The sequence below is a fragment of the Erpetoichthys calabaricus genome, chromosome 10 (genome assembly GCF_900747795.2).
Source record: "Erpetoichthys calabaricus chromosome 10, fErpCal1.3, whole genome shotgun sequence".
In the NCBI taxonomy this organism is placed as follows: domain Eukaryota; kingdom Metazoa; phylum Chordata; class Cladistia; order Polypteriformes; family Polypteridae; genus Erpetoichthys; species Erpetoichthys calabaricus.
Genome location: NC_041403.2, coordinates 149608958 through 149635735, shown reverse-complemented (window position 1 = coordinate 149635735; position 26778 = coordinate 149608958). Strand labels below are relative to the sequence as shown.

The window sequence follows — 26778 nt, the reverse complement described above, 5'->3', positions numbered from 1 at the left end:
ACTTACATAATCTTCATCATGTCATCTGACATCCTAAGTGACTTAGTCCAACCAGTCTGTGACTCCCTCTTTAATACGATGCACTTAAACCATCACTTGTTCAGCCCTTTAGTTTTAGAAGTCACAGAATTAGTTCAATAGACATCACCTTTTTGGGGTTCCGATTGATTGTAGAATAAATGCACCTGAATGTGGAAGGGTCACATTGTGGTGAGTCAGTATGGTGTCCTGACCTACACAATGAAGACAAAAGAACACTCCAAGCAACATCAGCTACAAGTTCCATGGTGTTCACATTTCTGAGGATCTTTCATGGTCCCTCTATACATTCGCCCTGGTCAAGAGGGCACAGAAGTGTCTTCTCTTTCTGAGGAGGCTTAGGAAAGCCCAACTGTTCTGTCAAATGTTAGTGAACTTCTATCACTGCATCATCAACAGTATTCCAACCAATTGTAACTCAGGATGATATGGTAACTGCACGCTTTCAGACCAGAAGTCTCTGCGGTAACGGGGTGACAGCTGTCCAGCACATCAGTAGTGTCTCATTACCTGCCACTGAGGAGCACCAGTGCAAATGATGCCTGAAAACATCATGAAGTAGCATCATTGGAGCCCCCTTTCACCCCAGCCATAGTTTGTTTAGCATTATAACTGCTAGGAAGGGGGTACAGGAGCCTTTCTGCCAGCACCAGCAGGCTCTGAAACAACTTATACTCTGTAGTCATCACCCTGTTAAACTCAAAATCCAATCTCTGGGCCACCTCTACCCACACCACCTCACCTTAAAATCATACATGTACACCCTAGGACTCTATAACCGTCTCAGGTCTATCATTTTTGCAGTACAGTCTTGGACTAATACTACCTCAGGAATATCAGGACTTTGCTGTACCTACACAACTGACTCCATGTTGCCATTTCTAATATTAAAATCACTTTTGTACTTTAGTGTATTTATTCTGTTCTATTCATACTGTCATTACTGCATACACTGTCCATATTGTATTCTAACTGGCTTCCTCCTCTCTGTACAATCCCTCACTGTTGTATATATTTATATGTATCCGATTACTTGCAATTAACTTCTAACTCCACTATTGGTTGGATGCAAAACTGCATTTTGTTGTCATGGTACTTGCACTGTGCTCAAGGACAATAAAGCTTAATCATAACAAATCAAATCTAATTTAAAACTCCAAGAAAAGGTGACTGAAAAGCATAAGTCTGGGGAATGAGACAAGAAAATATCAAGTCACTGAATATCCAGGTAAATCAATCATGAAGAAATGGAAAGGCTATTGCAGAGCTGGAAATCTTCCCTGAGCAGGCTGCCCACCAAAATGGAGTGACTGTACGAGAAAAACACAAGTGAAGCAAGCCACCAGGAGACCTCTGTAAACTTTGAAGGAGGGACGAGCTGCAATGGCCAAGACTGGAGAGACTGCAGACAACAACTGTTGCCCAGGTGCTTCATCAGTCACAGCTTAATGGGAAAGTCGCGAAGAGAAAAAATGCACATGATATCTCCGCTAGAGTTTGACAGAAAGCATACGAGAGATTCTGAAATCAGCTGGAAGAAGGTTGTATGGCCTGAAGAGCTTTATGGCCATCCGGCTAAACTCCATTTTTGAACACTGTGCATTATTAAAAACACACCATCCCCACTGTGAAGCATGGTGTTGGCAGCATGATGATGTCAGGATGCTTCTTTGCAGCAGGACCCAAAAGGTTTGTGAAGGGAAAAATGAATGCAGCAAAATACGATGAAATCCTACAGGAAAACCTGACGTGATCTGCAAGAAAATTGCACCTTGGGAGAAGATTTGTTTTTCAGCAAGTCAACAACCCCAAGCAAGAATTCAAAGTTACACGGGTATGGCTTCAAAACAGCAAAGTTAATTTCCGGAAGTGGCTGAGTCGGAGTCCAGATCTCAATCCACAGCTAAATTTGTGGCTGGACTTGAAAAAGGACTTGAAAAAAGCTGTTCACTCACCATCGCCATGCAGCCTAACACAGCTTCAGCAGTTTTGCAAAAAATAATGGGGACAAATGGCAGAGGTGATAGAGAGACTTGTGCACATAGACTCAAGGCCGTTATGGCTGACAATGGTGCATCTACTACATACTTATGGGTGAATACTTATGCGATGAGTTACTTTGTGTTTTATATTTGTAATTAATTTACACCACTTTGCAGATATCCGTTTTCACTTTGACGTTAATAAGTCTCATTCAATTGATTAGTGTCAAAGAAGCTAAGCTAAATTCGCTGTGATTCAGTGTTGTAAAACAAGACCATGTGAAAACTTCCAAGGGGTGAATACTTTTTATAGGCACTGTAGAAACAGACATATGACCACCCTAACCTGATTCTTCCAAACAGTCCATCGTTTATAAAGTCTCTGCCTTTCTAGACCTGGATGGAAGCAACATCACTTATCTACAACCACTAAAAAAAGTTGCTGCTTTCAGAGTGCCTACACTCACGCTACCAAGGTCTTTTCCACCAGGGATTCCAACTATCAATCACAGTCTTTTTTGTTTTACGTATAATATATACCTTCATTTGGCTGAAGCTGCACATTGAGTAGGTCCTTGGAGCCACACTCTATCCCCATAACACTGTTATAGCAGGCAGCTCGTGCACAAAACATTAGGCGGCACAACTTTGCCATGGGTGTATTATTGGTGATAACTGCAAAGACGTCAAAGTCGCTGCCCATCTTCATTTCCTGTGACACTTTGATTTTAATGTTTAATCCTTCTTCTGTGTCTTCCTTCAGTAACTTGTTTTGATGATTAGCTTTCTCAAAGACTTTCCTTTCTTCATCGGATCCTGGATGGACACACAGAGAGTTGTTACAATTACATGTACTATTTAATCACTTAGCAGACACTTTTATTCAAAGCAACTTACAAAAGAGGTCTACATAAGTTAGCACATTTAAACAAATGTGTCAAGAACAGGCCTTTCAGTCCAACAAGCTTGCCTATCCTATTTTCCTAGAGTGCACAAAGTAACATCAAGCAGAGTTTATAGGTGTCAGAAGTCCTACTCTCCACCACACTACTTGGTAATTTATTCCATATATCTCTTGTCACACACATGTGCATGGGAGGCAGCTGAAGGCTCACAAAGGGATAATAATAATTATAATAATTCTTTGCATTCATATAGCGCTTTTCTCACTACTCAAAGCGCTCAGCAATTGCAGGTTAAGGACCTTGCTGAAGGGCCCAACAGAGCAGAGTCCCTATTGGCATTTACGGGATTCGAACCGGCAACCTTCCAATTGCCAGTGAAGATCCCTAGCCTCAGAGCCACCACTCCGCTATAATACCGTGCCAAACCAGGGGGTGGCAGAGTGCACTAATCCTTCCTGTTTTTCATTGGCAGACCAACCATGGGAAGTATCGCCTGGACTTGAGGACATCACTTCCGGGTCCAGACTTGATGAGGTCACTTCTAGTTCCTGCCCTGATGATGTCACGTTCGGTTCCTGTCCCAATGACGAAACTTCCCAAACCACCATGTTTGCCTATTGTTGTCGTTCTATTGTTGGACTAAAAGTCTGTTGAGACATGTCATTTGGAACCAGTCTTTCATTTTAGCAGCCTGATTCAAGTATATGGGTGAATGCCCCCAAACCTCTTTCTGTGTCTGTTCAATTATTTCATACTCTGCCTCTTTGCCTGAAGAAAAAGAGTAAGCAGGGTTTTGCATATCCCCAGACTTTCATAAAATCAGGATAACTCCTTAAATATTCTGTAAAAATTGTACCTATTTTTAAAAATTCACATTTCACCTTTCATAGGTTGCTCCTCATTGATTCAAACTATGGCCTTGTGATTCCTACTCTAGCTACAGAAGGGTAGGTGAGCCTATAATAAAAGTTGGTAATATTCTTTTGCACAAAATAATATTGAGTATGAATAACAAATTTTAAAAAGTGTCTGGGAGTGGTGGGCTAGGAATTAGAGAAAACCACATAACTTTAAGAAGTGCACAACTGCAACTCTTTGTTAACACAGTGGCCTCTAAGATTGCGTAAATGTTTACCTATTTTACACTATTTGAGAGGTAGGTTAAGTTATGCTGTAGTAATTAAAAAATAAACTATAGGTGCTCCTTCCAAGAAGGTTTCCATTCATGTGCCCACTGCAGTCAGGATAGATACTGGCTTACCATGACCATGAACTGGCAAAACAGGTTGAAATGGAACCCATTTTCTCTATTCTGTTATTCATTTGCATGCTTGTGGGGAGCTGAGACTATCCCTGGAACATCATATGCAAGGTAGGAGTTAACCCCAGAAAGGATATACTGGCACAAGTGCCCATACTCAGGTGTCAATTAACCTAAATTTGCTGTGTGAGAAGAAGGCAGGAGTATCTAGAGAAACCTTACATGAACACTGGAAGAATATGCAAGTAAGGTTTAAAGCCATATTCCTGGACCTGTGATTCGGCACCGCTAACCACTGAATGTTCTTATTGCCCCACTAATGTTACACAAAAAGTTTAACCGTCTTTTTAAATAAACAAATCCAAATAATATGAAAGAACTAGCATATAGTTGTACTAAGTATTCATTTTTGCAGAACGAAAAAAGTAAGCCATTCTCCTACTTACCTTCGGGATACTTATACAAGTGTGTGATATCTTCTCGTTTATCTGAACCAACACCTTTGGTGCTGATTTTTTCACCCACTTTTGCAGTAAAATGCATCTTCTCTTGTGTGCCATCTTTACGCTTAATAAAGCAAACCTCATCAGCGTTGACCTCCGCAAAAACAAACGGGGCATCATACTTTACGGTTAGCTCTCCCTCTTTAATAGCCCTGACTGGGACAGGACCACAGCAGTATGCTCCTAAGGATACAGACAATGCCACAGTTAATTTAAAATTCATGTTTAAAACATAAAAAAGATAAATCATTGCTTTATGACAATTGTGATATTTATGAAGATGCTGCACTTCTTCTCTATGACATGCTTAACATTAAGGAGTTTTAGCCAACAAATTATTCAGCAGAAGTATATCAGAAATGCTACTGGGGCTCCTTTATACCGACAGCAAAATGTCTAAATAATGCCTCACTATGACTGCTGTTTCATCTTCAGCTAAGTCAAACGTTTTCTTCCTTTTGCTTTGCACCCTGCCCCACCATAACCTATCATCTATGGGGGAAGAGCAAAAGCTTTAGATTCGTCAAACATTTCGTTCTCTGGTTTTTGATGGATCTCAGTGTTTTAGGATCCCCTGATACCGAAAACATTGATATCTCGATGATGGGTGTGTGTCTGTCTGTGTATAACAGTTTCTTGAGGATGGTCTGGAGCTTAAACGGCTGGATGGAAAAATATCAAACTCGAAACTTAAGCCTGCTATGAGATGATGATGATGTGCTGATTAGTTCTACAGGAACCCTCAAATACCATAATTCTGCAATTAATTATCAATTACTGTCGTAATGACCTATTTTATGACCAGAAAGATTAGCATCAGAGCGATAAACAATTACTAAAAAGTTATAGAATAGTTTGGGTAACTTGGTTTCTAAGGCACAAAGCCTACCGATACTCCTGTTCAAATGTTTTGTAACTTGTGTGTATTTGAATGGGGCTGTTGTTGGATCTATACACATGGACACCAGCTGTGCTACCTGTCTAAGACGGGTTGAAATCTAAATAATCAACGTGGACCTCAGTGTTGAAGTTTACAGTGGTGTGAAAAACTATTTGCCCCCTTCCTGATTTCTTATTCTTTTGCATGTTTGTCACACAAAATGTTTCTGATCATCAAACACATTTAACCATTAGTCAAATATAACACAAGTAAACACAAAATGCAGTTTGTAAATGGTGTTTTTTTTATTTAGGGAGAAAAAAAAATCCAAACCTACATGGCCCTGTGTGAAAAAGTAATTGCCCCCTGAACCTAATAACTGGTTGGGCCACCCTTAGCAGCAATAACTGCAATCAAGCGTTTGCGATAACTTGCAATGAGTCTTTTACAGCGCTCTGGAGGAATTTTGGCCCACTCATCTTTGCAAAATTGTTGTAATTCATCTTTATTTGAGGGTTTTCTAGCATGAACCGCCTTTTTAAGGTCATGCCATAGCATCTCAATTGGATTCAGGTCAGGACTTTGACTAGGCCACTCCAAAGTCTTCATTTTGTTTTTCTTCAGCCATTCAGAGGTGGATTTGCTGGTATGTTTTGGGTCATTGTCCTGTTGCAGCACCCAAGATCGCTTCAGCTTGAGTTGACGAACAGATGGCCGGACATTCTCCTTCAGGATTTTTTGGTAGACAGTAGAATTCATGGTTCCATCTATTACAGCAAGCCTTCCAGGTCCTGAAGCAGCAAAACAACCCCAGACCATCACACTACCACCACCATATTTTACTGTTGGTATGATGTTCTTTTTCTGAAATGCTGTGTTCCTTTTACGCCAGATGTAACGGGACATTTGCCTTCCAAAAAGTTCAACTTTTGACTCATCAGTCCACAAGGTATTTTCCCAAAAGTCTTGGCAATCATTGAGATGTTTCTTAGCAAAATTGAGACGAGCCCTAATGTTCTTTTTGCTTAACAGTGGTTTGCGTCTTGGAATTCTGCCATGCAGGCCGTTTTTGCCCAGTATCTTTCTTTTGGTGGATTCGTGAACACTGACCTTAATTGAGGCAAGTGAGGCCTGCAGTTCTTTAGACGTTGTCCTGGGGTCTTTTGTGACCTCTCGGATGAGTCGTCTCTGCGCTCTTGGGGTAATTTTGGTCAGCCGGCCACTCCTGGGAAGGTTCACCACTGTTCCATGTTTTTGCCATTTGTGGATAATGGCTCTCACTGTGGTTCGCTGGAGTCCCAAAGCTTTAGAAATGGCTTTATAACCTTTACCAGACTGATAGATCTCAATTACTTCTGTTCTCATTTGTTCCTGAATTTCTTTGGATCTTGGCATTATGTCTAGCTTTTGAGGTGCTTTTGGTCTACTTCTCTGTGTCAGGCAGCTCCTATTTAAGTGATTTCTTGATTGAAACAGGTGTGGCAGTAATCAGGCCTGGGGGTGGCTACGGAAATTGAACTCAGGTGTGATACACCACAGTTAGGTTATTTTTAACAAGGGGGCAATTACTTTTTCACACAGGGCCATGTAGGTTTGGATTTTTTTTCTCCCTAAATAATAAACACCATCATTTAAAAACTGCATTTTGTGTTTACTTGTGTTATATTTGACTAATGGTTAAATGTGTTTGATGATCAGAAACATTTTGTGTGACAAACATGCAAAAGAATAAGAAATCAGGAAGGGGGCAAATAGTTTTTCACACCACTGTACATTGCAGTGTGTCTGTTCCGTTGCTATATCTGTTACACACCTTTTGGTATGGGATTTGGCAGCTCATTCTGGAATAAACTGGCAACGGAGAAATCGCTCCCATTGAAAAAGCCTATTGCCTCTGTTCTGGGGTGTAACACAGAACTCTAGGCCCTATACATGAACAATTTCTGTGGGCCTCTTCCTCTCAAAAACAAAATTTTCATTCCAAGTTTTGAGCCCCCAACCCCCCCAGTGGGTCCTGGGTAACTTCCTCAAAAGCATGACTTTAAAAATAAATCGACCTTCACTGTTAGACAGCTGAGGTGCTGCGGAACCTTGGGAGTGAAAATGGTGGGTTTAGTTCACTAGTGGGATTCCCCTACAGTTCCTTTAATATTCTGTCTACCACTTTTAAAAATGTGTTAAATCAGTATGTGGTGGAGAGGGTTAGCCAGGCCCGGTCTTAGGTATTATGGGGTCCTAGGCGAAAGGGGGGTCCAGGGGCCCCCTGGAAGCTCTGTGAAATGCGTGAAAATTAGACCAAGGAGTCGATCCGGGGCCCCCCGGACACCGGGGCCTTAGGCGGTCGCCTACTTCGCCGATGCCTAAGGCCGGACCTGATTGAGACAAATAATGCTGAAGTATATATGACAATTGCTCACTCGGACAATTTGTTTTGGGGGCCCCCAAGAAGGCGGGGGCCCTAAGCTATAGCTTGTGTAGCTTATACGTAAATCCTGCACTGGGGTTAGCTCCACTCTCCCGGTAGCCTGTTGAACCCGCTACCACTGATAACGTATCTGAGGGATGAGACTATCAAATGAGAACCATTACCCTTCTCCCCCACTTTGACGCCCATGTCTGTGTTCTCTTACGTTCTCCTCTTTGGCTGTAATACACTTGTTCTTATGTATGCAAAGTGCTGAATGTATTTTTTTGTTTGTGCCCAACTATTCTTTCTGCTTCTCTCCACTGATCCATCCTGTGTATACAAACATCCTCCCTAAAACTGCTGTCCTAAAACCATGCTGACAACATGCCCTAAACTGCCCTGACATCAAGGCCTTGTGGCTCTGCATTTAGATGTTTCTCATTCCACTTTTGTACCACAGCATATCTTTCTTGTTCATCGTCACACTTTAATATAGCACTGGCCTCACTTCCTCTATGAGAGGATACATTTAGAGGCAACAGCAGTTAAGTATTTTGGTTTGCAGTGCACATTGAAATATATAAGCATTTGTTTTTAAAATGTCATGAAGAGACAGCTAAAATGGTCAAGTAAATAAGCAGAATGTTCCAGGGGGGTGGTTCAAGAAACTGGTTGATGTAGTGTTCTTTCGTGCACCTACTAAGATTTACTAGATGGCATAGGTTCAGTTTTCATAACAGAATAAGGCCTGAATTGAAGACATATTGAAGAGCAAGGATATAATGCAGAACACCTTTTATTGGAGGCTTGATGTGCTCTATGCTAGAGCACCCCACATCTTTTACCCAATCAGAGTATGGCATGTAAGCATTAATTCAGCACTGCAAACTCAGTTGTTTATAAAACAGACCTCTGCTCTTACTTATCTGACTATTCTGATCATTCTGTAACAGACTGCTGTGATGGATGCTCCCTCTTTAGCATGGTGCTGCAAGAGTAAATAAATGACGTAGACGGACAAGCTTTCTCCTCACTGATTACTGACTCAGAAAGGTTTTATCAGACTTGTCCTGGTAGATGATAAGTTTTGTTTATTTAATATGTGCATTTCTACCACACCTCCCACCAGCTACAGTAAATCTTTATATTTCAACCACTTGTCAAGTGGCTAAAAGCAGCTTTTATGCTTTCCAGGAAAGCACTTCTGAGTTAAATGTTGGGACCACTTTTAGGGTCAGGACTGTTCTGTATAAATCCTGAGATCATTCTGCTATGATTGCCATACTGGACTCAGCTATCTCTACACTGCTGATAAGTCCTGGGCAACCCTAAAAAGGGTTACATCTTAACTGTCTTCCTGTTTCCAACTGTTGGTGTGGTAACTCAGTGATGCCCCCAAATATGCTTTACTTATTAAGCCATCCCAGTCACAGTTACATCCAGGGATCCTGTCACTATTAGTTAATCTGGCTTTTCGGACAGAGCACGTTAAGATAGGCCTCTCTCATGAGACGCTACAATATCATTCTAGTTACGACCCTGGCCATCATCAGCTTTAATTTGCCTCTACTTACCCTCACTTCTTTCTTGTGGTGTTGGATCACTTGCCTGCCAACCATCAAAGCCACTTTTTAAGTCTGGACGGGTCATCCAAGATTCCACCCAGCAGTGAAAATTCCTGTAATGGAAGAAATTTTAAAATATCCATAGGATTTACAAAAACAACATTGGCCTGCACCAAAATGGTTGTACTTTATAGATTGATGTGAGCAGAACCTGTTTCTGAAACTGGAATTTCTCTATGATAAACCATTTCTGCAAGATATCAGATTCAGCAAAAAACATCATTTAAAAAAAAAATGTGTTTTAAAAATAAGTTACATTTGTTTTATGCAATAAGTACTTTTTATACTCAGAATATTATTCGAAGTATATGTTGTGCTAAAAATGGCAGTCTTCCTCATTCTTAATGCTAGTTCTGATGGAAATAACCCAACTACACATTTTTGCATTCAATTAATATTTTTTTCCTCTCTTCTTATTCCTTCAAAATAGCATGTAACTAATATTTAGGAAAAAGTCATTGTTTAAATTATTTTGCAAAAATATGCAAGGTCGGGTTGATCCATGTATGGTCTTAGCCAGGTAATAGGAAGCAAATGATAAAAGAATACACAGCCCTCCTTTACTGAGACAACAAAGATTACTGTGTGGTATAGTGAGTCCATAGCTCAGAATAAGGTGGCCATTTTAATAAATAAATAATTAATTTGCTGGCTTGATCTCTATGGGTGTGCATGATCGTGCTGCTGGGAGGGGTTGGTGGAGTAATTGGGGTGAGATGCACTTGCACATGAGGGTGTGATCTGTCACAATTAGTTCATCGGTTTGCAGTGGTTCACGATTAAGACATGATGCCCCCGGAAGCATATAAGAATGAACCGGCCCAAGAAAAAAAGAAGAAGAACAGTGACGATCAGAGAAGGAGGTTAAGAGATGGAGAGAGAAGGCACTAGTGACAGAGAGCCGGTGCGAGTGAATGAGAGGGAGAGAAGACAGACAGCAGGGAGGAAGTCCCTCAAAGGAGCATGTGGCCGACGCTCAGGGGCCGAAGGAGGTCACTCTGGTCGAGTGTCCTAGGAGTTGGAGTGACTGATGTGCTGCTCAGATGTAGCGACACCACATAAGGTCGAGAGAGAGGGGCAGTGTGGCTGCTGGGGAATTGGAAGGCTCAGTGAGGCATTCTGTGGGGGAGCCATGGACCACAGGGGTGCAAGCCTGGCAGCAGGAGTCAGAGGGATGGTGCCCTGCCAGGAGCCAGAGACAGCTACAGGGGTCCGGGTCTAGGAGCATCGTGGAAGGTTGGCTGAACTGACAGTTAGGCACCTCCTTGGCAGGAAGGACCCAGTTAGGGTTACGCCAAGGAGATGTCAGATTTTAAAGGGTTGCACTAGGGCTCATATTCTAAGGACAGTTTCCTGTGTTGTTTTAACCTCACTTCTAAAGGATTATTAATTTAATGTATTGTATGTATCCTCCACATGGACACTTCATTTTAAAGGATTAATTACTTTATTTATTGAATGCACTGCACTTTTGAACACTGGTTGGGTTTTTGATGGTTTTAATAAAAGCACTTGGCACCTTTATGCACCTACCCTTTGGTTTGTGTGTTGTGTTCTCATTTGCTAGTCTCATCCCTCAGGTACGTTATTGGCGGTAGTGGGTTCAACAGGCTCCCGAATGCTACAGGGAGAGTGGAGCCGACCTACTCCACCACATACTGATTTAGCACATTTTTGAAAGTAGTAGACAGAATATAAAAGGAATTGGAGGGGAATCTGTGACGATGTGGGTCCTGCTCCATGCTCCCATCTCTCTTCTGGGAGCCATTCAAATCGCATCCGGGAACCGCTCCGGCCACACTGCCACGCCTCGTCCTTAAGCCACGAGTGCGACGATTATTTATTTAAAAAACTGGCCAATCGTTTAGGGCCGCAGACCCGCTATACCACAGAATCCCACTAGTGAGCTAAGCCCAGCCTTTCACTCCCAAGGTTATGTAGCACCTCAGCTGTCTAACAGTGAAGGTTGATTTATTTTTCAAGTTGTGCTTTTGACAAAGTGAAATATGTTGTGTGCTTGCTTGAACAAATCAGAAAATTCTTCCTACATTTATGAGGAGTTCACCTTGGTAGTGCAGTCACTTACACCACTTGTGAAAAAAATGTCAAAGATCTTTCTTACAGTTGCAGAATTGGCAATCAGGGTTAAGTTTGGGATCCTACATTTAAAAAAATGTTTTTTTCCTCTAAAATACTGTTTTTAAATCTACATTTCTCAAGAATCTTGATGGAATCAAACAACTTTGTTGGCAGATTTGGATTCAGCACTGGCAAATCTATAAAGAGCACCTAAATGTTTTTCCAGCAGGGAAATATTTTTTTCTTTCTGCAGACCAGTATAATTGAACTTCTAATGTTCACATTATTCAAAATCCTTTAATCTTTAAACGCATTACAGAAAGGCACATTTATTCATTATCAAGGATAAACACTTAGCAAATATATACAGTATTTATGGATTTTTTAAAATAGTAAATCATTGTTAATCATTTTTAAAATAATTTATTTAAAGTAGGTTATGTAGCCAAACAACGTGTTGTGCTGAAGCACTGATGGTGCCACAGCGGTCTGGATGTCAGCTTCACTGTTGTTAAGAAGACACAGCAATTCAACATGACCTCAATACTGGATGTTCTGGTTCTCATTCGGTCTACTCCACACTGTTTTATTAATCACCTTGTTGTATCCACAGACCAGAACCCAATTAAACTCAAAAGACAGCAATCTCCACAAACTGCACAGATGCAGCCCTCAAAATGGATTTCCCCAATCGTCCAATGGCTCTTAATGTCCTGTCCATGAAAATCAATACCATTCTCCTTAAATCAATACAAATTAACACCATAAATGGAACACATAACTCTCACTCTGTAAACCCAGGGACATAATAGCCCTAACACTCCACAAGACATGTCTTACAAGATTCCAAGATTAAAGCACAATTATTGATGTGCAACACAAAAAGGCATGTTGCCCAATGTGCGGCTCAAGAAGAGTCGATGCCCAATGCCTCAGATATGAAGGACAAGCAGCTAATGATAAGCTCAGGTGGAGTGGATGTGCGTCTATTTCTGGGCTACAAGGCTGAAATATAAATAAATGGTAAATAGAATAATAACGTGCATGGTTCTACAGTCTAATTTTGCTTCGCTCACATTCTTCGCATTCATGAAGTATCTTAAAAGAGAAAGCAAGCCAAGAATAACTTATTTGGTTCGCTGATTCAGTGACAGAAAAATTTGGGCATAATGAAACATCTTAGAACATTGTTACTCCTTACTGGTTTCCCTGAAAAAATATACAGTATTTCAGAGACAATATACTTACCATATCATGTCTTTAGATTTGTTGGGTATTAGTCGTAGATTTTCATCAAAATAACGTTCGATGACCAAGTTGCTGTTTGTGTCATGAGCAGACAGGTAATTTGTAATCACACGACTGGGAATACCTAAACACCGCAGCACTGAAAAATGTACAAAAGCACCTGTTAGCAAAATAAGAGTGAAATCATTTGTTGAAAGACTTTTAAAAAAACTGGCCCCTTCCCATTTTCGCATAGTGCTACTATGAGCCGCTAAATGGCAAGTACCAAAAACGGCAGAAGTGAGACGTGCATTCTTTCTCCGATGTAGAACCCTCGTCATCATCCGAGTTCACCTTTGTTATAGCACATCTTTATGTGAAAACACAGTGTCAGATGGGGGGAGCGTGAACGTGACTGGGAGAATAAAACTGAATAAAAAAAAAAAAAAAACACACAAAGCTAACCTTTACAAGTACCATAAATTTACACCGGCTGTTACAGACTCAAATCAAATGTATGTTTTTATTCTAAAATAGTAAGAATAAGAGCAGGTCACTTCTCAAAACGGAATTGTACGGGGTCGAAACCATGAACTTTTGATCACCAATCAGCAGTTCTTACTGTTGCGCCACCAAAGCGGTCGTATCAAAGGTGTGTCAATGTCGCACACTAACACAGGTTCTTTTTCTGCACTTATATTCTTGAATAGAAGCACATTTCTTTTGTTATACTTGCATCTTTTGTGAAAGTGTTTATTTGATATGTGGACTTCAGGCCTCACACATTATACACTTCATGTCTACATTTTGTCAATTATTACAAAAACATGAAAAACGTTTCTGTTCTAACAATGTGTTTACACAGATTGTTGTAGACACGGAACACGCATGAAATGCATGTGTTCCAAATAACGATATAGTATTTACTCTGTACAACTCTAAGCAAATGACATGCAGGTAAACAGACTTGAGCTGAGAAAACCTTGTGCGCCGTTGGGGGGATGTGATAGCAGGCTGCTTGCTGCTTATCAACACATTTAGAAGACAAAAAGACGCTGATGGAGTGGTGCGAAGGGATTTAAGGGAGGATGTATTTCCGAGTTTTTTTCGTAGGCTTTGGTAATTCTGGTGTTAAAAAGGTTTAGTGAAAACACAAGGACTAGAGAAAAGTTGTTACACATGCAGAATAAAAAGGCTAAAAAGGAAAAAATATTTCTTCTTAAACTTAACTTTTTCTTGTTAATCTTCAATCATTTTCTATACTTAAAGAGGAGTTATTTTTCTATGCAATACTTCACCATCAGTGTGCTCTAAACATACGGCACTGCACGTTCAATAGAGCATATTACATTACATACAACTGAGCACGTTAAGGCCCAGTTTGAAACCGTGTGCCCTCCATGCCATACTTACAGCAAGGCAGGTCAATAACTGAGACTAAACTGTAGTCAGAGGGACAAGAAACAGTTAGAATATACCAATTCAATTCAGCTTTTGGGGGGTTATAAGAACCTCCCATTTACTTTGAACTAATTTATAGGCAAACATTTAACATAACTAAGAAAATACTTCTTCAGCTTAACATAACCTAAATAATTAGCAAATGTCACTTACACTGAGCATTTCGCTTATCAAAAACATTTGCAAAACAAAAAGTAACTCACTTCCAATTAAAACAGTTAGAATCTGTACTAGGTTATCTGTTTGTTTGATTATTCCCACATTTCCTGATTTGACTTTTCATTAGCTAATCAACAGTGCAGAAAAGTATTAGGTTAGGGCGATGAAGAGAACACTTTTTTCCAGTGAAATGGCAAAGTTTATTCAGGACATTAGTCAATGTTCAGCAGTTTTGTTTACCTCCTCTTTGCTCCATTAGCTGCTGGCTTGCTGCTGCTGCCGTGCTGCATGACCTGACATTTAAAAGCCTGTACAGCAGCTGTCCTTTTGTCTTTTTGCCTTGTCTATCTTCTCCTCCAGTCATCCTCTGCTTTATTATGCTGCATACGAATAAAGTTTATGTTTCTTGAAAACCCTGAATGAATTTGTGCAACTGTGTGACCCAAGCCTGACAAGATATATATTGTCACACACGTGTGACTAGGAAGATGTTGTATGGACCAAGCAAAGGTAATTCCACGCCAGGCCAGGGGGTGGCGGGGTGCACTAAACCTTCTCCTGTTATCTCTACAGACCAGCTGCGGGAAAACCTGTCTGATTTAAAACAGATGACGTCACTTCCGGTTCTGGCACCTAGAAGACGATCACTTCTGGCACCTGAGCTGACTAATGAAGAACATCATTTCCAGTCCCCTTACATCACTTCCTGTCCTATCCCTTAAAGCCACCATCTTGACAAACCTTCATCAGTTCTGTTTTGGAACTGATATAGAGAACATCTCTGTGTTTATCAATGACTCTTTTGCAGCCAGGAATAATATACAGGTGGCTGCCCCAAACCTTTTTAAGTGTGTTGAGTCAATTCCTTTTATATATTATATTTATATATATATTATATTTATATATATATATATTATATATATATATTTATATATATATATATATACAGTGGTGTGAAAAACTATTTGCCCCCCTTCCTGATTTCTTATTCTTTTGCATGTTTGTCACACAAAATGTTTCTGATCATCAAACACATTTAACCATTAGTCAAATATAACACAAGTAAACACAAAATGCAGTTTGTAAATGGTGGTTTTTATTATTTAGGGAGAAAAAAAATCCAAACCTACATGGCCCTGTGTGAAAAAGTAATTGCCCCCTTGTTCAAAAATAACCTAACTGTGGTGTATCACACCTGAGCTCAATTTCCGTAGCCACCCCCAGGCCTGATTACTGCCACACCTGTTTAAATCAAGAAATCACTTAAATAGGAGCTGCCTGACACAGAGAAGTAGACCAAAAGCACCTCAAAAGCTAGACATCATGCCAAGATCCAAAGAAATTCAGGAACAAATGAGAACAGAAGTAATTGAGATCTATCAGTCTGGTAAAGGTTATAAAGCCATTTCTAAAGCTTTGGGACTCCAGCGAACCACAGTGAGAGCCATTATCCACAAATGGCAAAAACATGGAACAGTGGTGAACCTTCCCAGGAGTGGCCGGCTGACCAAAATTACCCCAAGAGCGCAGAGACGACTCATCCGAGAGGTCACAAAAGACCCCGGGACAACGTCTAAAGAACTGCAGGCCTCACTTGCCTCAATTAAGGTCAGTGTTCACGACTCCACCATAAGAAAGAGACTGGGCAAAAACGGCCTGCATGGCAGATTTCCAAGACGCAAACCACTGTTAAGCAAAAAGAACATTAGGGCTCGTCTCAATTTTGCTAAGAAACATCTCAATGATTGCCAAGACTTTTGGGAAAATACCTTGTGGACTGATGAGTCAAAAGTTGAACTTTTTGGAAGGCAAATGTCCCGTTACATCTGGCGTAAAAGGAACACAGCATTTCAGAAAAAGAACATCATACCAACAGTAAAATATGGTGGTGGTAGTGTGATGGTCTGGGGTTGTTTTGCTGCTTCAGGACCTGGAAGGCTTGCTGTGATAGATGGAACCATGAATTCTACTGTCTACCAAAAAATCCTGAAGGAGAATGTCCGGCCATCTGTTCGTCAACTCAAGCTGAAGCGATCTTGGGTGCTGCAACAGGACAATGACCCAAAACACACCAGCAAATCCACCTCTGAATGGCTGAAGAAAAACAAAATGAAGACTTTGGAGTGGCCTAGTCAAAGTCCTGACCTGAATCCAATTGAGATGCTATGGCATGACCTTAACAAGGCGGTTCATGCTAGAAAACCCTCAAATAAAGCTGAATTACAACAATTTTGCAAAGATGAGTGGGCCAAAATTCCTCCAGAGCGCTGTAAAAGACTCATTGCAAGTTATCGCAAACGCTTGATTGCAGTTATTGCTGCTAAGGGTGGCCCAACCAGTTATTAGGTTCAGGGGGCAATTACTTTTTCACACAGGGCCATGTAGGTTTGGATTTTTTTTTTCTCCCTAAATAATAAAAACCACCATTTACAAACTGCATTTTGTGTTTACTTGTGTTATATTTGACTAATGGTTAAATGTGTTTGATGATCAGAAACATTTTGTGTGACAAACATGCAAAAGAATAAGAAATCAGGAAGGGGGCAAATAGTTTTTCACACCACTGTATATATATATATATATAATATATATATATATATATATATATATATATATATATATATATATGCTGATTTATTGTGTATTCCATAATACCAGAGTAATATTTCAGTTTTCAGTCCACACTGAACAGTAACAGGACTCTTGTTTGCCATGGGGTATTTTGCAGAGCACTTCACATCCTTTAGGTATAATTTTAGGTATAATAAAATGAAATCATTGGTTACTAGTGTGACTTATTATTCTCTCCCACCAGATGGGGAAACTACACCATGTCACTGGTTCTCCCAGTATCACCATGGGCTTTTTGCTTTAATCATAAATTCCAAAGATGTGTGTGTGTGTCAGTGTAATTGGAAACACTAAACTGGCACAATATAAATGCTTGTGAGTGTGTCGTGTGATGGACTTGATTCTCATTCAGGACTGGTTCTTACCTTGAGCTCAATGCTGCCGGGACAGGCTTCAGATCAATGTGACTGTGTAGTGGAGAATACACGTTAAACAGAACAATGGACAAATATGTTTTTCGAGGGTGTGGTTTAAGCGTAGTTCAGCAAAATAATAGAAAACTCTCCTCAGTGGGTGCAAAATATGCTAAATAGGAATTTAGTGGATTAAATACTGATGTTTTTTCTTAAAGGAAATCATTGGATAATTCTGCTTCCAAAAATGATGTACAAAACATTTTACATGAGAAAATTACCTGTGCAACCAACAGCTGCAAACACCCAGCACTGGCCATACTTGACTGGTTTGCATGACATGGTGTCCCAGTCTTGAAGAATCTCCACACTTCCATTCCAGCTCATTGGACTCACTCCGTCTTTGTAATTATTGTCCCATCGTCCAGTGAGGACTCCCTTATCATCATTACAGTTAACCTGAAGGTTAGAATGAAGGTGAGCATTTCATCTTTGGTAGGTTACAGAATAGTTAAAATAAGATTACTATAACTTTCAATTTTATTCTATTCAGTTGGTTTCTGTAGTAGCGATCTTCACTGAGTACAGGCTCTGAGTGCTGGAAGAAGCTTACAGGTAAATTATAGACTTTACAACTGACTAATCACATAATGCATGCACATAAAAACACAGATGTGTTTAAATGCACAGCAGTTACAAATTGATTAAAATACATGGCGCCAAAAATATTATTAATTTTGTTGTTGGTCTTATCATTTATAGGTGTATTCCCTTATAATGCAAAAGCCTGTAACTAATCCCCCCAATAGAATAATTTTGTTGAGATACTTTTCAAAGAAATTTGTCTGGATAGTTCAGTTTTGGTTCAGCTATCTTAAACAGATGGCACTGTACAAAGTTTTAAAATTTCAAAATTTCCCTTTGAAAAGCATTGGCAAATTTGCAAACCGATCCATCTTTAAACCGAGAAATGTTCTGCGCAACTTCAGCTAGGAATTAATTTACTGTTTCAGTTTTACCTTGTGAGAGGTTGCTTGAACTTTTATATTTTGAAAACCTTCCACTTTTGCTTGTCTGATAGCCAGTCAGATGCCCAATGCAAGTGTGTCAGACGCTGGGCAGAGCATGCAGGCACACAAGTAACAATAATTTATTTCTTATAAGCCCAAAGTCACATAATGAAGGACTCAATGCGCTTTAACAGGCCCTTTTTTTGACAGCCATCCCGCCAAACCCCAAGGTTTAAAAAAGTTAACTAATAAAATGCAAAAAAAGTAACTTCTCTGGAAATAAATGAAAGGAGAAATCAATTCTGTAAAAATATGTAAGACTAAATTGAACATTTTTATCTGCAGATTATTATTGTAAGCAGCCAACATTATCAACTTGCAGCTAAATGGTATTTTAACTAATTAATAACATGGGAAAGGTGCTGCTGCCTGGAGTGATATAAACATGGGATGAGTTTAAAAATGGTGGCATCGGGAGGTGGGGGGGCTTCAGCAGCTTAAGTCCCTGATCTTTCAGTCCCAGATATACACAAAAAAAAAAAAAATCACAGTAAGTCCCTGATTTTCTTGCCCGTCACTTACCATTCTTATCCCAATTATATAACAAATCAGTCATTATTCAAGATCTTACTTATTTATACCATTTTAAAGAATTACTGTGGTTTAACTAATATTACTAGCTACATGAGGAACTTATTTCAGTTCCTTTTCTCCTTTCATAGGGTAATATTGATACTGATTTTATGCTACTATTGGTCATTTTGTATTAATAGATTTTTTCAATCGCTAATTATTGGATATTACTCTATTGTTATGTTTAAGAAAATTGAACAACAGTTAGTCACAGACCCTCCACTACTAACACACATTAGTTGATGCCACATTTACAATCACTTGAATTGCAATCTTCATTTTATTAAAGCTAGTGAGCCATGAGTTTGTGCTCAGTTTTTAACTCCATTGTAAAGTGTTGTCAAATCATATCTCTCTCTCTCTCTCTCTCTCTATATATATATATATATATATATATATATAAAATCCAATGTCTGTCTGTCTGTCTGTCTACTTTTCACGAGAGAACTACTTAACGGATTTAGATCAGGTTTTTTTCTATACTTTGCTTGAATATTCCGGTTGATTTTGCGACTTGTCTAATTGCGCTATGTATCATAATTTGCTTGCGGTAACTATTTATTTGCACAATTCCGAGAGACATGCAGCGGACCGAGCGGAGGGGGGCAGGGCCCCCCTCAGTCTTGTGCCAGCCTCGGGGCATTCCTTACCTCTACTTAGCTAGTGAACGAGAGAACTACTTAATGGATTTAGATGGGGGGGTTTTCTATAATTTGCTTGAACATTCCGGTTAATTTTGCGACTTCTCTCATCGCGCCAAGTACCATAGTTCACTTAAAGGAGCGATATAATCCGAGACTGCAGGCAGTCAGGAGTGACGTCAGGAAGGGCTATCCTCACTGTCCTGTTTCACTACTATGTGGGCAGAACCATGGGTAATGGCTAGTATAATATACTTTGCTAAGATATGTAATTGCGTTGAATTATCGGCAGAATCTGTGAAGGTGACTCATTGTTACAAAACTATTTAATAAACAAAACTGTAATAACTGAAAGGTGCTATATAAATAAAACATATTATTATTAACTGAATCTAGATGAATTAAATAAAAATTGTGAAATGCTCCAACTTTCAAAATAGTTAACATTGTTGCCAAACTCAGTCATGTGTATCTACCTTATTACCTTGTATCTACCTTATTGTGCATCACATCTTGCAGTTGAACTGTAAGTTTTAAAAATTAAAAAATGTATCTTAAATTATTTATTTATTTGTGCTAAATAGAGACACTATGTAAGGTGACCATTAAATAAAATTAAAAACAGAATGCTGCCGAGATAGTCTTTAGTTAGAAGGTAATAAAAGTCTTAAATTTCTTACAAATCAAGTTAAAGAAGCAAATTATGTGTCAAATTAAGATCAACAATTTACTTATTATATTTTTACATGTACTGAAAATTTGATATTGTGCAACATTAGCCAAGTGCTGGGACGTTAGCAGATGTTAGCTTATTTCTTCATAACCCTTTTACAATGCAGATATCTAAAAATGATTTAACCTTAATTGTATACTGTTCTTACCATGGCACTCACTACTCTGGTGATGTAAACTGGACTACATCTTTTAGAGCAGTCACGATCAGCATTATTCAAAAATTTTGGATTTTCATCCAAGAGCCGAAGGCATGCATCCAAAATACCAGGTTCAAACTAAGGAAAAAAGAAAAAAAAGTAATTATTATAAATGAAGTATTGCTTTATAAAAGGCAAAACAGATGATTTTCATGTTCAGAGTGGGTAACATATATTTTATACTCCAATGAAGGGATGCGCATGATGTTGTTAGGTGTTAATTCACTCCAGGATGGAACAAGGGAAGGTGAGGTCCTGTGTGGAAGATCTGCAAAGTAAGATTTTCTACATATGCTATTATGGGATGCAGGGATCACTGCGGGGCTTGGCAGTATGCAATGAAGGAAAAAGGGCAGGGGCACTAGCTGAAATGACAGCGTTGTGAACTGGGTGGCAGCATACAATGTTCCCCCAAAATGCTCACAGCTGGGGGACTTGGCAAATGCCAGTTGTGTCCCACCTTCTCCTTATATAGGGTGGCCTAGATCTAACTATGCAACTTTTAATGCAATGCAGGAAAACAATGCAAGACAAAAGAATTGTTCAAAATATCTTGCAATAAACGAATGCAGGGCAGGTGATGCCATCTATTGGCAACAAAAATAATTTTTTGTGAATTCCCTATGTAATAAACTTAATAAGTTATAGTGTAATGAAAATTGCATAATTGCATAATTAGATCTGGACCACCCTATAGAAAGAGGAAGGCCAATGAGAGATAAAGAGAGAGAGACAGGAGGTAAGAAGGGAGAACGTAGAAGAATGCTTATGTGTTATGTCAGTATTATGTTACATATCGAGCTTTCCTTAGCTTATGTGTATTTTCATTTTTATGGGTGGTTTTTGTTAGTTTTGAATTCATGTTTTTTCATTTTTTAATGAATTTTTCTATAAATTGTGCTTATTATTTGTGTTCTGTGACTTTAAATGCACTGCCATTTTCTGTGCTTTGTAGGTGAAGCCCAGCATGTGAGACCACATTGACGTCTTTGCTGCTGAGTCCTCCTTATGGATTTGTATTCAGTCAGAAAAAGAGAAATTCAGCAGTGGAGCACTGAGATTGTGTTGTAGTTTTGCGAGTGTTGTTATTTCTTTGAATTTACTGGGGTTTTTTTTTTTGTGATTTTCTTGCTTTGTTTTCTTGAAGTCTGCCTTTGGATATTTATTTTGGATTTCTTCACCACTGATTGCCTGTTAGGCAAATCCGTTTCCGCTCTTTTGAGTATTTTGCTCCTTTTTTGCCTATTTTGCTAAATAAACATTCAATTTATAAAAATTCTTTATACAACATGTCTGTACAAGCCAGATTTTGACAGTTTCCTTCCTATAGTGAAACATTTTCAAGATATATTTTGGGACTTAGATTTTGTCAAGTTTTCCCATATTTACAGGTAAGTACTTCCACTCCGAGTCATGAGAGGGTGCTGACCCTAAACATGTTCTCTTCACAATTTTCAGTTTTGAGAATACGTCCAATGGCGGCATTTGACCTTGCCCCTTCCCGTCCCCCAGTTATATAATTTCATGGCCACTGGAAGGAGGCCTCACTTTCTGTAAAAAGAGTACACTGCAGGATGGACCTCCTAGCGAAGTAACTGAATGAGGCATCCAAAGCCTAAGAGATGCTTCTGGTTTCAGGTAGGCTTTTCTGTTACTTTTTTGTGCCACAGGGTGCATGGTTTATTTATTAACCTTTTGATTAAATGGGGACAACCAGGTTCGCACCCCAACATTTCTTCCTGTGGACCTGCAGTACTTCATTCGACCACAGTCTGTCTAGGCCGTAGTCTGCAGGTTATCAGTTGGGGGACTGGGTGGCATGAGGGAGTCTCTTCAGGGCTGGCCAGTGAAGTTCCTGGCCTGATTTGAGTAACATTTTGGATCCTGCCAAAAAGACGACCTGTCACATATACAGTAAAACCTCAATTATGTGTCACTCGATTAACCGTCAGTCTCTGTTAACCATCAAACTAAATTTAATTGCACACACCAGTGCCTGTCTATTACTGTACTACTACTGCCGGGCGGTTCACTGTGACCTCTGCACATTGGAACAACTCTCCCTTGTGCCAGTGCATAGTGTTCATCCCCAGCACCTCATGTCATGCTGCATTTTGAAATCAACAGTGTCAGTTAAATATCTTCAGTTTTAACAGTGTTCCATAGCTTTTCTCTTTTGTTATAATTAATCCACTGTACATTGTCATTGCTGATAAACGAATGCATGTGGTGCTGGAATTGTTACAAAAACTGAAAACGGCAAAAGTGCTTCAAGTATTGCTTAAATTTACGGAGTAGGAAGAGAGTATGAACAATGACCAACATAAATTGTGACGCCAACAAAACTGAAAAATGTGTTGAAAATGGGAACTGGAATTCTGTAAGTGATGGGACTGGGAGAAGGGCTTCTGTTGGACTCATTGGACAAACACATGCATCTTTGAACTTGTCGTTAGTCGTGCTAGCTTCTCTTTCCCCCTTTCCTGTCAATAGTAATCAAGATGTCGGAGCAGGAGGTACACAGTAGTGGTGCGCAGCACATTATTATTCTCATTTTGACAAATGAAGGAGTCATTCCATCTTAGATTTATTCAAGACATAAAAATCTGTTTGGGGATGAGTGTCTCTTTCTCTAAGTCTAGAGAAAGAGTATTCAAGGAGGGAAGAAATTCAAGTTGAATGAGGAGGTTATTGACGCTGAGCAAGATTGGGTCATCATACAGTCATAAGATTTGAACTCTTCTGGGATTTAGGAGCTTCCTGAGCACTGGAATAAGGGTATTGCAGTGGCAGGAGACTATATAGAAAAATAGTGTGTAAGTCGTTTCATTGTATTCAATAAATAAAGCATAGCTCATAAATTCCTGTTTATATATGAATGCCCCTCGTATTTTGTTAATATAATTCTGTTTTGTACATAAATATGACTATTCACTAAACTAGTCAGTCAGTCAGTCAGTCAGTCATTCTCCAACCCGCTATAACCTAACACAGGGTCACGGGGGTCTGCTGGAGCCAATCCCAGCCAACACAGGGCGCAAGGCAGGAACCAATCCCGGGCAGGGTGCCAACCCACCGCAAGACACACACACACACACACACACAGGCCAATTTAGAATCTCCAATCCACCTAACCTGCATGTCTTTGGACCGTAGGAGGAAACCACAGCACCTGGAGGAAGCCCACGCAGACACGGGGAGAACATGCAAACTCCACACAGGGAGGACCCGGGAAGCAAACCTGGGTCTCCTTACTGCGAGGCAGCAGCGCTACCACTGCGCCACTGTGCCGCCCTTCAGTAAACTAAACTACTCTACATTATTTTTAAAGCAGCTGTTCTGTTATTTGTGTTTTCTCTTATCCATCACGGCCTAAGTCCCAACCCCTGACGAATAATTGAGGTTTCACTGTAAAGTTTATTTTCTGCCTTTTACGATGATCAATCATATACAACTATCCAGTGGTAATGAGCCTTTTACTGTATGTGGCTAGATGTAGGTGGGATCTTTGATAAAAGCAGAATGACTCAATTTTGACACACTGTTTGGAATATATGTGTGCAAATCACATATTTTACCAAGACAGCAAACATTATGGAAACTTATTACTTACTTGACAGAAGACACCCATAGGTGTGTAGCAATACTATTGTTGCTTTTGAATAACTTGTGGGTTTATTGCAACAAGCACAAAAAACTATGGCCTCAGGTATAAGTGGCTAAAAAGAATCTGTCCCCAAAGCCTTTCTGTGATAAAACAGGTTTCAGATCCAAGAAACTGGATTGCTGAGGCTGGAGTGCTAACAAAGGAAAGATTGACCAAAATATCTTACCTGCCCAAAGTTCCATGCAGCTGGTATAGTGGATTTATGAGTTCCTCGGAAGATAAGACCATCTTGCGCCAACACATATTCTGAAAGACTGTCCTCATCATTCATGTACACCGAGTCTCCTATAAAATGAACAATTAAAAGCTATCACTTCTGGCACCATATATACCAAACTCTTTCCTTTGGTTGCAGCTTAAATGTAAATGCATAATGGAAACCAAATTCCAAGTTCAGTAACTGGTTAAAGTGAATTGCCCCATACAGCCATGTGAAATATTAAGTTCAACCCATGAAATGTTTTTTCATTTTTAACAGATGTGGACATATCAAGATTTGATATTTAAACAGCATTTAAACCTAAAGGATTAGGTGCAAATGAGCAGCACATCATTAGGGAGGGGCTTATCTGAACCCATCGTATTTAAACCTCAGACACTTAGTTTGGTTTAATCCTTGTTGTTGAAATGTCAACATAAATTTATCGACTTCTGAAATATTGAGAAAGATTAGTTAAACCAAAAGGTGGAATAATGTAATCGCCTCAGCATTTCTCTCAGGAAATTTATCTGTGAGGATACTTACACTGTCTTCTGCCTGTGGCTGCTGATAGCATGAGCAAATGTAACACATGCATGTGGCTTGATGTAGGTGGCATCTCTGATAAAAGCAGAATGACTCAGTTGCTTTAATTTGCCGTGTTACTGTGTCTCTCAAAGTGAGTGTCTGTGAGTCAGGCCTAGGCTGGGGGCGTCCCTGGGGTCCCCACTGAAAAAATAAGTAAATCACATTATAACGTTGTAAATCTTAGCGGCACAGTGACAATGTGACATGACTGTACAAGCCAGAGTTTGACAATTTCTCTCATAGTGTGAAGCATTTTCAAGATATATTCTGAGGTCAACAGAGTGCAATAGACATGTGCAGACTACAAAATCCTTAGCTGTAACTTGTATGACATATTGTCAGTGTTTTAAATTTCTGTAATGTGAGATGTTGCATTTATGTACCACTTAATGTGAAATAGTAAATGACACCCATTCTATTGGGAGTAATTGCTGATGATGCTGTATTAGTTCCAGCGCCGCAGAGAGTGCCAGCCTTTTCAGCAGCTCCGTGTATGACTGTATATGTATGTGTACTTTTCTACTTTTATTTTTCTATGTTTATTTATTGATCACTTGTGAATTTCCCCTTGGGATTAATAAAGTATCTATCTATCTATCTGATAAAAAACGAAGATCCTCCCAAAAATACAAGGAAAAGGTGTAATGGTTTTAAGTGCTATCAATATGTGGTTTACATCAAAGGAACTTCAGGTATAGCTTGTGCAAAAACATTTTTGCATCAGCTGTGCCTTTGTTAATGTGAGAATGTTTAAATCGATTGCAGCTTCCTCTACTATTACCACCACTCTATTACTACCAAATAGCTTTACAAACAAACACCAATATCAACTTTACTCAAAGTGACATTTATTTATCATTTTATTATATATATTATATATGAGAGAGAGAGAGAATAGAATACCTTTTATTGTCACTATACACATGTACAATGAGATTAAAAGCAGCTCCTTTGTGAAGACATACATGTAGAACACAACAAGTAAATAAACAAATGGTGCAAAAAGTTGTAAAGAAGTTGCAAAAAAAAGTTCTGTGACGCTATATACATATGGAAAGAATAATAACTATTGCACTATTGGGTTATTGCACATTATTTAAATACTGGAAAGAATGAATATCTATTGCCCTATTGGGTTATTGCACATAATCTAAAATATTGCACAATAATTATGATCATGTGCAGTAAGTAGTGGATGTTGGACCCAGAGAGTAATTATATTGTACAGTATATAAAAGGAAATCCTGAGACAAGACTTTTTGCCAAGAGTTTGTGACAAGTCCCGCCCTCCTCTCAAACATTTATAACCACGCCCACAGTCCACTCAGTTCTCATTTGTGTGAATGCTATTGTCAGACACAGTTCCTGCACTCTGGGCTCCATGCCGGATCGGAAAAAAAAGACAAAGAGTAAAAGACAAAGTACAGCATTGTAAAGAGGTTCAAAAACGTTGCCACAATACACATGCAGAGTAGGTTAGAGATTATTAAAGTACTAAAATTTGAAAGTCTCACAAAACTAAGAGTAAAGATCTCATTAGAGCTAACAAATAGAAATTATTACTCGGTGAAATAATGGAATAGCAAAAAGAGATTG

General features: G+C 39.4%; 1 protein-coding gene across 1 annotated transcript in view; it reads right to left on the bottom strand.

The window, feature by feature from the left end:
- Positions 1-26778, bottom strand: part of LOC114659540 (protein-glutamine gamma-glutamyltransferase 2-like) — a 128883-nt gene that overhangs the window by 6102 nt on the left and 96003 nt on the right. The window contains exons 4-10 of the mRNA XM_051932563.1: positions 24562-24680; positions 20678-20806; positions 17794-17971; positions 12930-13068; positions 9552-9655; positions 4634-4873; positions 2562-2837 (exon numbers count right to left, since the gene is read on the bottom strand). Of these exons, the coding sequence (XP_051788523.1) occupies positions 2562-2837; positions 4634-4873; positions 9552-9655; positions 12930-13068; positions 17794-17971; positions 20678-20806; positions 24562-24680 (1185 nt within the window). The remainder of the gene's footprint in view (positions 1-2561; positions 2838-4633; positions 4874-9551; positions 9656-12929; positions 13069-17793; positions 17972-20677; positions 20807-24561; positions 24681-26778) is intronic.